Consider the following 13,236-nt stretch of genomic DNA (forward strand, 5'->3'; position numbering starts at 1 on the left):
GTTCATTGCAGCACTCTTCACAATGGTAAAAACATGGTCTCAACCTAAATGCCTATCAATGGCAGATTAGATAAAGAAAATGTGGTACATATACACCATGGAATACTATGCAGCCATAAAAAAATACAAAACAAGATTATGCAAGATTATGTCTTTCATGGGAACATGGATGGAACTGAAGGCTATTATTCTTAGCAAACAAACATAGAAACAGAAAACCAAATACTGCATGTTCCCACTTATAAGTGGAAGCTAAATGATAAGAACTTAAGGAGACAAAGAAGGGAACAACAGACACTGGGGCCTACTTGAGGGTAGAGGGTGAGAGGAAGGAGAGAACCAGAAAAGATAACTATTGGGCACTGGGCTTAATGTATGGGTGATTAAATAATCCGTACAACAAACTCCCGTGACACAAGTTTACCTATGTAACAAACTTCCACATGTACTCCCCAAAATAAAATGAAGTTTAAAAAATTAAAAATAAAAAAGAGTAACTTTAAAAAATGCTTTTAATAAAGCAATTTTGACAGTCTTCAAAAATTGGAACCCACTTGCATTCATTTCCTGTGTCTGCTGTAACAACTTACCGCAAATCTGGTGGCTTCAAAGAGCAACTGTGTGATCTCACAGTTCTGCAGGTCAGAAGTCCAAACTGGCTTTCACTGGGCTAAAATCAAGGTATGGGCAGGGCTGTATTTCTTTTGGAAGCTCTAAAGGAAAGTGCATTTCCTTGCCCCTCCAGTTCTGGAGACTGACTACATTTCTCAGCTCATGGTCTCTGATGGTTAACATTATGTGCCAATTTGACTGGGCTGAGGAATGTCCAGATAGCTGGTAAAACATTATTTCTGTGAGGGTATGTCTATAAGGACATTTCTGCAAGACATTAGCATTTGAATAGGTGACAGAGCAAAAAAAGATCTGCCCTCACCAGTGTGGATGGGCATCTTTCTATCTATGAAGAGCCAGAATAAACCAGAAAGGTGAAGGAAAGGCAAACACATTCTCCCTGTTTGGGCTGGAACATCATCTTCTCTTGTCAAATATCAGAGCTCTTGGTTCTTAGGCCTTCAGGCTAAGACACCACCATCAACTTCTGTAGTGTCTCTAGCAGTGATTTCAGAAAGAAGGTTTTCGGACTCGGTCTGAATTACACCACCAGCATTTCTGCTTCACCAGCTTGCAGGTGGTTGGTCATGGAATTTCTCAGCCTCCATAATTGTGTGAGCCAGTGCCTGTAATAAATATATAAATATGCTATTGATTCTCTTTCTCTGGAGAACCTGGACTAACACAGCCCCTTCCTCTATGTTCAAAGCCAGGTGTGGAGTATATTCAAACCTCTCTCGCTTGCTCTCTCTCTCTCACTCTCTGCTGCTTCTGCCGTCACATCTCTATCTCTGACTCTGATTCTGACCCTCCTGCTTCCCTCTTATAAGGACCTGTGTGTTACATTGGAACTGCCCAGATAATCCAGGATAATCTCCCCATTCCAAGATCCTCAATCACACTTACAAGCTCTACATGCAAAATATATTCACCCCTCCTCAACATTCGAATAGTCTCAACCCTTCATACCATCATGCCAGGAGATTTGGGATGGGCCATGTAATTCCCTGAAAATAGACTTTTGACCCCACTGGTTGTCATCAACTCCTGTTACTGAAAGGAATCTTGCACTGTCCTGTTCTTTCCTGGGGCCCTGGTACCTGCAGTCTTAGAATTTGCTGCCAGTTTCGACGGTGAAAAATTGCTTCAAAACAAGAGCCAATCTGTAGCCTCTAGTCACTCAGGAGTCTCACATAGATTTTGTTTTGTTATTCTTTGATGGTCACTAGAATTTGTTTCCTTCTCGTTTCTGTAGTCTCTCTAGCATTGATTTCTGAAAGAAGCCAGCAGCCTGTGCTAGTTCACCATCTTGACAGAAACTGGAGGCCATAGGGGAAATGAGCATGAAAATGGTCCTGAAGCTAAGTGAGCAGTAACCACAGGAACAGAAAGAGTCGAAGAAGCAGAAGGAACTTCAGCTTATCCATCCAAAAGCACATCAGTAGGAGGGTGTACAAACACAAAATGAGAAAATACAGTAAACAGAAAGGCTTGAAAATAACAGAGAAGATATCTAGTATAACAGTAACAAAAATACCTCAGTAAATAAAATATTGAGACTCACAGATTGGATTTTTGAAAAAGACCCACAGCATAGTGTCTATAAAAGACTATCAAAACAAAAGATGCCCAAAATGTTTTTTCAAAAAAAGTTGGAAAAATGTTTGGACAAATTTGAACCAAAAAAAAAGTAGTCTATAAATCTTAATCTATGGCAAAACGGAACTGAAAGCAAAAAATAAAGTGATAAGAAACGGTGGTAGATAGAAATCTTAAAAAAAAAAAAAAAAAAAAGAACCAAGATATCCCCTCAGGGATACACTCTCTGTATCATCTCCTCCCCTTGATTGTGGGTGGGACATAGAAATATAACGGAATGTCATTGCTGGGATTAAGTTAGGTTATAGGGCACAGGTGACACTATTTCGTAGATGTAATTCAAGTCTCCAATCCGTTGCTCTGAGAAAATATAAAGGCATATTTCCCTGCATGGACCTTACCTAACCAGTGAGTCCTTAAAGGAGAATCTAGAGAAGAGTTCTACTTTCAGGATGACAGAGTGGGGAACTCCATGGACCCATTCACCCAAGAAAGTGCAGGAAACCCAGACTATAAAAATAATCTTGAAAAAGAACAAAGTTGGAAGACTCATACTTTCCAGTCTCAAAACTTACTATAAAGCTACAGTCATCAAAATGGTATGGTACCAACATAAGGTTATATAGAGAGATCAATGGAATAGAATTGAGAATCCTAAAGTAAACTCATATGGGCTTGGAGGAGGACCCCAAGCCTCAGACGAGTCCACAGTCTTGACTGACGACTTGATTTCAGCATTATGAGACTCTGATCACAGGACCCAGATAAGTCTGACCCACAGAAACTGAGAAACTCAAATAATAAATAGATGTTTTAATCTTCTAATGTTGTGGATATTTGTTATATAGCATAGAAAACTAATACAGGAACAAAAATAAACAAAGGAAAAAATAGGACAAGAAAATACAGTCATCAAAACATTTATATATCATCATTGCAGTCTAACAAATATCTAGCAAAAAATAAGAGAACTGCAGGAAAAAAAAGATAAGTGACCAACATTTTATTTGATAGTTCTGAAGCCAAAAATTTTTAAGTCAAGAAGACAAAAAATAAGCAGAGAGGAAAAGACTTCAAGAGTACTCTAAAAATGTTTAGTATAAAATGCCACACCCCACATTAAAAATTATAAAATTAAGGACTTTTGATCCACAGAAGACATAAAAGTCAATAGATAAATGACAGTGTAGGCAAAGACATTGGCCATGTCTGAATTAATACGTAGAACAGAAAATCAGTGTGAAGATAAACCTCATAGCCAATAGAACGTCCTGTGTTTCTCAAAATCTGTTTTGAAGGACCAGCCTTTTTTGACATTTCCAATCAATTACAGACTGTATTTTTAAAATATAGAAAATATAAAATATATTTTATATTTTAAAATAAATTTTAAAATATAGAACTAATTTGAGGTTATGTATGATTTAGACGGCATTTTAGATTTTTCTAGCAATGCACAGGATGTAAGCCTGGGACATGTCTGTGTAAAATATAGACCATTGCAGAGATAATGGGTATCATCATTTAAAAAGCAGCAGAACTCTTCAAGTGGGGTGCTGCCAGGAGGCTGGAAGAGGAATGGGAGGAGGCCATTCAGGGTCTGTGGAGCTCAGAGAGCAGATGGGGCAAAAGATGAGTATGGCATGGCTGGAGACCAGACAAGGGGTTCTTCGTGACAGATAGATTTGTTGCTTTGATCTGCTGATTGCATTCCTGTGCTAACAGGAGAAAGGAAATAAATAATAGCAGATTTGTAGTGGGTGATTTTGTTTTGAAAAAAAAATAACATTTGGGAAACATCAGAAAAAGGAGATAAGTGGCAGTTGCAAGTGTTCCTAAGCCTTTGATTTGTTCTTTACTGAATGCCTGTGGATCCGTGTGGTTGGAAACTCAAGAGTTAGAAGGGCAGTTGGTGATATGGGTAGTGGACTCGTTTGGCCCTGAGTTCAATTTCAGAAAATCCCAGGAATTAACCACAAGAGTAGCTCAGTGCCCTAATATGAAGATGGGGAGGGGGCTGTGGTGAGGGTTAAAGGAGATGATTTCAGTGACACATATTTTACAGTGTCAGGTGTGTGGGGACATAGCTCTCCTGTCTTTCTCTTCAGACTCCCTCACTCCAATGCTGAGGTTTCAATTAAGTCCTAATTTTAGGAGGGGTCTCAGCAAACGCATTCCAAAGAGCCCTGCTGCTTCAAAACATGCCACCCGATAAGATGTAGAAAACATTCGGGGTTTGACAGAGATCTAGAATTTAGAAATATATGTCAATTTTGTGTACTATAACTTTCAAATAAATTTTTACTTCCTACTTATTCAGGCCACTTAATGACTGAGCCAAATCCAGAGAGATTTCGCCAGGACACAAGACAGACTCGTGGATTCTTCTGGCTGATCTTGGATATTGACACATTATTCAAAACTCTACTAATTTGAGGTCATGATATAACTAACAAGAGTGGCAGGCACAAAATTTACTAACCCTATCAAAGCTGCTTACATAGCTCATGACTACTGGACACCATCAACTCAGTGAAATCTGCAATGGGGCCATGTTTTTAATTTCTGTGAGAGCCGGAACTAAAGAATACAGGCCATGGACAAAATACTAAACTGCAGTAAACACAATTTCTAAAATGTTGGAGTACCTTAAAGAACCACTTCACAGCCATGGCCCCAAGCACTGAACACCTGAGGACTTCATGTATTTCCGATTTAGGCCCAAATTTTCTGTTGCTCTACAAATAGAGGTGATGCTTGATCCCTAAGAGAAATATAAAATGAAACCAGTGGGATTTTGTGTGGCTCAAGGTAGAAAACAACTGGCATATTGTGAAAAAGAGCAGGATGCCAGGCCTTCCTTGTGAACTTGGAATTGAAGGTAAAGGTGCATCCATCAGTGAGCAATGCTGACCAGAGCTCAGGGAGGGTGTGGTTGTGCTTGTCCGGAACAGTAGGCCTGAGGTCCATAAACAAGGGCTCCACCCCTCCCCACCTGAGTGCTCTCAAAGCCAAGGGCCAGCAACAGATTGGTTTTGCTAACCACGCAGACACACCTTTGGTAATATAAATATGCCCTATCAAATTGTGGAAGCATGTTGCCCACAAATCCTGCACAGAAATTGGCTGAAGGACCAAAGCTGCCCCATCTTTTTGCCATGACAGATGGAGCTACCCAAAGCTGTTTCTGAAAATTCTGTCCCATAAGCCCTTATGGCAAATTCATGCAAATGAGCCAGCCAGGAAAAAGGCAGACTTCTTACCAAGAAATATTCATTCAAATCACCCCCCAAACCAAGGATGGAGGAGTAAAGACTCCCTAGCCCTTCTGTTCGGAAAGACTCCTCCAGAAACTGTTGCACTGTCTCTTTGTCCAACGCAGGTCCGCCCACCACACCATCCCCTCATCTCTCTGCCCCTCCAAGGTTGATCCCCCACCAAGACCCCAGCAGAGAGGCGTGCTCATCAGGATGGGTGTCTGTCACCACAGTGCTTCTCCCAGGGGCAGTGAGGGATGCTGACAGCTATGAAGCCCTGGCTGGGTCCTAGATGGGTAACACAGGTATCAGGATCAGGTGGGGGCATGCAGACTGGAGCTGCCATCTTCTGAGCCCTGGAGAAGACATCGTTGTGATTCATGCAGCCCTCGGTGTCTGCAGAGGGCAGAGCCTCCTGTCAGCTTCAGTGACCTCCTCTGACCCCTGGGTCTGGGCCCGACCCCTCTGCTGAAGGGCCACACACTGTGAGCCTGTCCTTGAGATGGAAACAGAGGGGACACATGTGGCTAACAAAATGTTCTGCATTCTTTTGAGTAGATAGATGAGAGCATAGAGAAACTGGAGAAGGAAGAAAGGAAGGAAGGAAGGAAGGAAGAGAGGGAGGGAGGGAGGGAGGAAGGGAGGGAGGGAGGGAATAGAAGAATTAATGGGTGGACGAATGAGCACACAAACCAACTGGTGGGAACCTTACAGTAACTGCCTTAAATCAACCAGGGAGTTTGATTTATTTAACACTCTACACCTGCAACCAAAGTAATAATGATGATAATAAATTCGCCATTGCTTATCAATGGCTTATAAACAATATAGGAGAGAGAAAACTGCTCAGGGACTCAGAAAGTGCTTTGAAATGCCTTTAATTCTGCCAGGCTGCACAGATCTAGGACTACAGACTGTCACACTCTGGAGGAAGAGGGGACTTCTGCTGCAAAAAACCATGGGCTCTGTCACCACCTTCTCTCCACACAGGTGCTGTTCAGGAGGGTGAACTGGGAAAACCAAGATCGAACATCTACTATAAAAGTGCAGCGCACCTGAAAAAAAAATTGTAAGACTCAAATTAGAAAATGTAAGCATTGAGAGCATCTAGCATGCAATAGGGTGTTAAGATGTATTAAACAATACAAAAATAAATCAATAAAAAGCAAAAACAGTCACCCAGGAACAGGGCTTGAAATGCCTAAGGCTCCACCAGGACAACGGGCACAGGTGGTTTAATCCTCCCACCTGAGCCTGAGGATTTCCGAAGGCATGCCTGGTTGAGTCATCATCTGACCCCTGAAACATCCTGTCCACTCACAGCCTCCAAAGAGCGTATGAGGGTGGATAAGCTGCCCCCACCCTGTGTGTTCTGGGGGAAACCATGGGCTTACTAAAGGGATGGCCCTGCCAGTCACCCACCAACTGAACAGCAGCTGCGAACCTACCCCAAAGGGAGGCTGCCCATGAGGCTGGGGGTTGGAGGGTGAGATCAGCCCCACTGATCCTGTAACTCTGATTCAGGGCATCCTCAAGCTCCAGGATCCCATCGATCACGTGTGGGTCATGGAAGGATGGTGTCAGAACTCAGACTGACCAGGACACATCCTTACCAAGCAGGAACTAAAGGGACAGGTTGGGTGACGAGAGAAACTAGACAATCCTCCAGTCCCCAAGAACATGAACAAAAGAAGAGTGAGGGCCACAGGGAGAACACTGTCGGCCTGGATCTTGAGGGTCTCAGGAAGGTACAGGGCTGGGACCCAAAGTGAGGGCTCCATCCAGAGACGTAGGCCTTGCGGAATCTGCAGGTACCTGTGTCCAGCCAGCTGGGCTGTGGGCTGAGGGCTCTCCCTGACATTGAGGGCCAAGCTCTGTCTGTCAAATAAATGCCTGCCTTCTGCCTTCACTAAGGGAGCCCTGACACCAGGTGGGAGAGGGCCAGGGACCCTCATTCTGCCCTAGGATCACCTCAGATGCCTTTCCTAAGCCTCCCCGCAAAGGCCTGCCTTGACATTATTTTTTATTCCTGAGAGATTCATGATTTGGGTTCATTTTATTCTCAAACCATTTTCTCTTCTGTGCCTTCTTGCAATGGGCAATTGTCAATGTCTTCATCATGTTTCTTACAAACTGTACGCCCCATCTCCAAGTCCATTAAATATATCAACGTCCATCTCTGTCAAGAAGAAATTGGAATGAGAAAAACAAAGAGAATCAAATAGAAAAGTTGCCAGAAGAGGTGAATGCTAATATTCATGCAAATAAAGATATACATATCCTGTGCAATCTTTCTTCTCTTATTTTTTATTTCAAGTTTCTTGTTTCAAATTTTTCTCTTAATTCTCCATTTTTTTTTTTTTTTACAAAAACAGATATTCATTCACTATACCTAAAGCATGCACTAGAGTCTTTCCTGTAGAACTCTTCTTGATGTCTAATACCTAGCAGTCATATTGACAGGACAATGAATACACAGGGTGTGGACCATCACATGATTGAATCCTACACAGCAGTACAGGCAGTGTAAACAGAATGGCACTATCCCTTGGGAGATAGATCTAGATGGTAACCTGGGGTGGGGAGTCCTGGGGGCTGCAGTGTTGTGTCCTTTATGTGAGTGAAGACCGCACAAAAGTACTTGAGAATATTAATTGAAATAAATATTAAGGTTGTTTTTCAGTATGTTTATTAGGGTGCTATAAAAAGTTATTAAAAGTTATAGTCACTTCTGTAAATAGAGGTTCATAAAACTCGGGAAGCACCCAGAGAGAGAGAAATCAAATCCAACCAGGAAATCTTCCCAGGCTGGAGCTCACATCTCTCCTGAAAGTTGTCTAAAAAGTAGACATCCCTTGAGGATAGCAATCCATGCAGGTGACAATGATATCCACTCATGCCCCTACACACTCACACACTCATGCTCCAACACATCAACACACTCACACACACTCATGCCCCAACACACATGACCTACACACTCACACACTCATGCTCCAACACATCAACACACTCACACACACTCATGCCCCAACACACATGACCTGCACACTCACACACTCATGCTCCAACACATCAACACACACACACTCATGCCCTAACATACACCAACTCACTCCCAGTCATGCCCCAACACACACTCATGCCCCAACACACACCAACAACACACACACTCATGTCCCAACACTCAACACACATGCACTCCTGCCCCAACACACACACACTCATGCCCCAACACACACCAACACACTCACACACACTCCTGCCCCAATACACACGCACTCATGCCCCAACGCACACCAACACACACACTCATGCCCCAAAACCCAACACACACACACTCATGCCTCAACACACACCAACACAGATACCCACGCTCTGACACTAACACGCTCACATGCTCATGCCCAACAAACACCAACTGCACAGTCACACACACACTCATGTCCCAATATACCAACACAAACACACTCTCATGCCCCAACACACCAACTACACACTCACATCTATGCCCTGACACACACCAACACACACACTCATGCCCAACACAAGCCAACACACGCTTGCACCCATGCCCTGTTTGCAGGGGCTACCCTCATTAAGGAAGTAAAATAGAAAGCTGGAGCTCTCCTAATGATACCTTGTATTTAAATTATATGCATATTTTCTGAATTTGGAATGCCTTTGCTCTTTCCTGCAGACCAAGGATCCACCCAGCCCTGGCCTGGCGCCGGGGAATTCACCGTTCATGGGGAGAGACAGCAGCTGCTCACCTTGTGCTGGCTCCGGCGTACCTGCAGAAACTTGTAGGCAAACTCGTCTTCCTGGTCCTCATTGAACTGAAACACAGCATACTCCACAGCACTGGCGAAATCCTTCGAGTTCTTATCAATGTCTACAAATTTGCAGCTGCAGACATGGGTTCTCAGCACGATGAGCCCCACAAGCAGGGGCACCTTCCACTGCATAGCTGTCTCCAGAGTTGGCACTGGAGGCCAACTCAGTGGAGGAGGAGGTGGCTACCACCGCTGGTGACACCTTTCCCAGCTCTGACCCCACGTAGCACTGCCTAACAGAGGCGCTGAGCTGCTGAGCCTCCCTTTGACTAGTACTTCTGTCCAGTGCCTCTTTCCACTCCCCCACAGCGTTCTTCCCACTATCTCCAAACTGAAGGCCAGCAGAAGGTCACATAGCCTTGGACCCACAGGCATGTATGCTACACACAAGCCTGCACATTTTCAGGGCTGCCTCTTCTGGCCCTGGTCCAGCCCTGATAAGACTGGGGAGGAGCTCTCAAGCCCACCTGCCTTGCCTTCACGGGGCTGCATCCCAGGACTGGCAGAGTGATGGGAACGCTTAGGAATAATAATGGGCACTGAGTCCTGAGCAGTTAAGGGAAGAGCCATGTCTGCCTGTGACCCTGGCTGCAGTCCATGACCTCAGGGAGCCTCGGGAGGGTACAGGGGGGAGGGGCCAGCTTTGGGGGCCGGGATCATCCTCTCCACCCTCTCTGGCACCTGCTAGCCAACTTGCCACATCCCCCTCCTGCTCTGTGGCCTTGCAATACCTGCTCTCAGCACAGGGGTCAGAAAGAAGCCAAATACAAGGCTAGAGCCCTGCTAGGATGGGTGTGGAAGGCAACCACAAACATGAGAAGGGACCAGGGGCTGGGAGAAGCCGTGGGAGCACTGGCCAATGTGTGTTCTCACCCAGCGCTGCCTCTTTGTAGTTCCCTGGGCCCGCACCAAGCCACCGTGTCAGACTATCCTGAGGGGAACTGATCCGAGCTCTATTTGACTCCTGGGGAAGCCTCTGGGAGGTAAACAGGGCCAGGGGATGAGCAGGTTGGGAGGGTATGGCGGTGCCTGCACCACATATTAATGCACCAACATGCACAAGGGGGCCCATGCTGGAGCAACTGACCCTACCTTGGCTATGTGGTATGTAGATCGATGATCTCAAAAAATGTCTCAGAACTTGGGCCACTGCCTTGGGGACTGGTAGTAAGGGCAGGACTGGGGGTGGCCACAGGAAGAGACGGGACTGTGCCAGAATGATGAACACAATTATGACCACCTTCTTGCAGCTTCTCAATGGGAGCAGACACAGAGACTCAGGTGCACTTCCACACAGGACTGACCTGAAAGTGGCCAACCGTGGGGGCCTGAGGAGCACAGTGGCCCTGTCAGGTTGATCATGCTCAAAGTGTGCCTGAACCCCCATGTGTCCTCCTGCCGGAGAAGCTGCAGCTCCCAGTTCTTGCTCATCTTTGCCATTCCTGCCAGCAGGCTGATTAAAATGTCTCACTGTTGTCTTCTGAGGTTGGCAGGATCTGTCCTGAGGCCCCTCCTCACTGCTGGTGTGGGTTGTGATCGCTTTCTCCAATTCCAGCTCTCCCTTACCCAGGGTTAGATATTTTATTAGACCTTCAAAAAATTAACTGTTGGATTTCTTGATCCTTTTTGTCAGTCTTTGCTTTCTCTTTCACTCACCTATGCCTTTTTGCTATGATTTTCTTCTTTCTTTTTCACCAGTTCAGTTTACACTTCTTTGATTCTTGACATTGAAAGGGAGGTCATCAGTTGCATCTTGTTCATTCTGTAGCATGTGCATTTTCAGATCTGGAGGTGACCCTCAAAGCATGGTATCGGCAGCATCCGATATGTTCTAGCATGTGCATTTCCAGATCTGGAGGCAACCCTCAGAGCATGGCATCAGCAGCATCCCATAAGTTTGCTACTCAGGTTTCAATTCCAGTGTTTTAAAAGTGCAGCCTAATCTGCACTGGGATTACTTCTTTAGTCCATGTGTTCTTTACAGGCGTGTAGCTGAATTTTCAAATATTTCTGTCCTTAATTTCTACCTAAATTTCACAGAGAACATATTCTATGTGATTGAAATTTATTAAGAATATGTTCAATTGTGATAAATATTCTATCAGGTGAAAAAAATGAATGTTCTCCAGTTGTTGGGTGATATTCTGTATAACAAAGATCAAATATGTTTAGTGAGCTCTTAAATTTCTTGAGCCTCTTCTGAGTTTTACTTGGTGGGTTCTGCAGTTCTTAAGAGAGGTGCCTGAAACGTTCCCATGAGGATGATGGGGCTGCTGGTTTTTCTTCTAGCCCTGCAATGTGTCTTTTTATATACTTTTAGGCTGTGTAAGAGTGGGCACCACAGATAGAACTGTTGCAAATTCAATAATTGAGCAAAACTGTGCCCTTAAGTTCCCAAAAGGCCATGTTTCTAATTCCATAAAATCGGAAGAGAGAGAGGCCACAGTCAGAATTGGTCATGCCTATTTTCACCATCGTGCCCAACTAGAGGCTCATGAGAATCATCAGAGGAAACTTCCAAATAACCCAGCATCTAAGCCCAAATGTTAAAGAGTGTGGCATGAACACTGAATGCCGCCTGGTGCACTTAAGTGCATCTGACCTCAAATCATAACTTTAAATTGAAAAAGAGCGGGACACCAGGCCTTCCTTGTGAACTGGGAATTGAAGGTAAAGGTGCTTCCATCAGTGAGCAATGCTGACCAGAACCCACTGTGCTTGTCTAGAACAGTGGGCATGAGGTCCATCAACAAGGGCTCCACCCCTTGCAGCCTGAGTGCTCTCAAAACCAAGGGTCAGCAATAGATTGGTTTCGTTGACCACACAGACACACTCTTGGTGATATAAATATGTCCTGTCAAATTGTGAGGGGATGTTACAAATCCTGCACACAGGTGGATCAAAGGACCAAAGCTGCCTCATCTTTTTACCATGACAGATGGAGCTTCCCAGAGCTGTTTCTGAAAATTCTGTCCCATCAACCCTTATGGCAAATTCATGAGAATGAGCCAGACAGGAAAAACGCAGACTTCCTACCAAGAAATATTCAAATCAAAGTCCCCAAAACCTAGGATAGAGGAGCACTTCAGGTTTGAAAGACTCCCCAGAGGGCTTTGCATTGCCTTTCTGGCCCATCCATGTACCCCCTCCCCCCAGACCCTCATCTCTCTGCCCCTCCAAGGCTGCTCCCCTACCAAGACCCCAGCAGAGAAGCTTGCTCATCAGGATGGGTGTCTGTCACCACGGTGCCTCTCCCAGAGACAGTGAGTGGTGCCAACAGACATGAAGGCCAGGCTGAGTCCCAGCTGGGGAACCTATGCACCAGATGGGGCCTGGGGGACATGGGGACTGGAGCTGTCATCCTCTGAGCTGCCATCTGAACCCTAAAGAAGACATCCCTCAGTGTCCACAGAGGGCAGAGCCTCATGTCAGCTTCAGTGACCATCTCTGACCCCTGGGCCTGGGCTTGGCCCCTCTGCAGAAGAGTCACCCTCTGTAAGCCTGTTCCTGAGATGGAAACAGAAGGGTCATGTGTGGTTAACAAAATTGTCTGCATTCCTTTTGAGTAGATGGATGATGGCATAGAGAAATGGAAGAAAGAATGAATGAATGAGTGCATGAATAAATGAAGGAACAGATGGATGGATGGATGGATGGATGGATGGATGGATGGATGGATACACCAACCAACTGGCAGAGGGATCCTACATGAACTGCCTCAAGTCAACTGGGGAGTTTTGTTTATTCAACACTCTGCACCTGCAGCCAAGGTAACAATGATAATGAATTCTCCCTTGCTTATCACGGCCAGCAACATTCGTGGCAAATAAATAATAGGAAAGAGTGCAAAACTGTTCACAGACCCAGAAGTAGTTAAGATGCCTTTAATTCTGCTAGTGCAGCATAGGCTTAGAACTACAAACTTTCATACT

General features: G+C 44.9%; 1 protein-coding gene across 1 annotated transcript; it reads right to left on the reverse strand.

Annotated features, from left to right (window-relative positions):
* Positions 1-6,330: 6,330 nt before the first annotated feature.
* LOC102119445 (cystatin-12) lies at positions 6,331-9,584 on the reverse strand. Its single transcript, XM_005568177.4, has 3 exons — positions 9,242-9,584; positions 7,537-7,647; positions 6,331-6,523 (listed from the first exon to the last, which is right to left on the reverse strand). The coding sequence occupies exons 1-3, from the start codon at positions 9,434-9,436 to the stop codon at positions 6,437-6,439; spliced, it is 393 nt and encodes a 130-aa protein (XP_005568234.3). The 5' UTR covers positions 9,437-9,584; the 3' UTR covers positions 6,331-6,436.
* Between the last annotated feature and the right edge of the window lie 3,652 nt (positions 9,585-13,236).

The sequence above is a fragment of the Macaca fascicularis genome, chromosome 10, assembly GCF_037993035.2.
Source record: "Macaca fascicularis isolate 582-1 chromosome 10, T2T-MFA8v1.1".
NCBI classification, from domain to species: domain Eukaryota; kingdom Metazoa; phylum Chordata; class Mammalia; order Primates; family Cercopithecidae; genus Macaca; species Macaca fascicularis.

What these genes read in the sequence shown, in the direction of transcription:
- LOC102119445 (XM_005568177.4), bottom strand. Translation starts at nt 9,436, where the DNA reads ATGCAGTGGAAGGTGCCCCTGCTTGTGGGGCTCATCGTGCTGAGAACC. An exon ending in TACGCCGGAGCCAGCACAAG is followed by an intron (nt 7,648 to 9,241) that starts GTGAGCAGCTGC and finishes TCTTCTTGACAG; the next exon opens with AGATGGACGTTGATATATTT. An exon ending in AAGGCACAGAAGAGAAAATG is followed by an intron (nt 6,524 to 7,536) that starts GTTTGAGAATAA and finishes TTTTTTTTTCAG; the next exon opens with GTGCGCTGCACTTTTATAGT.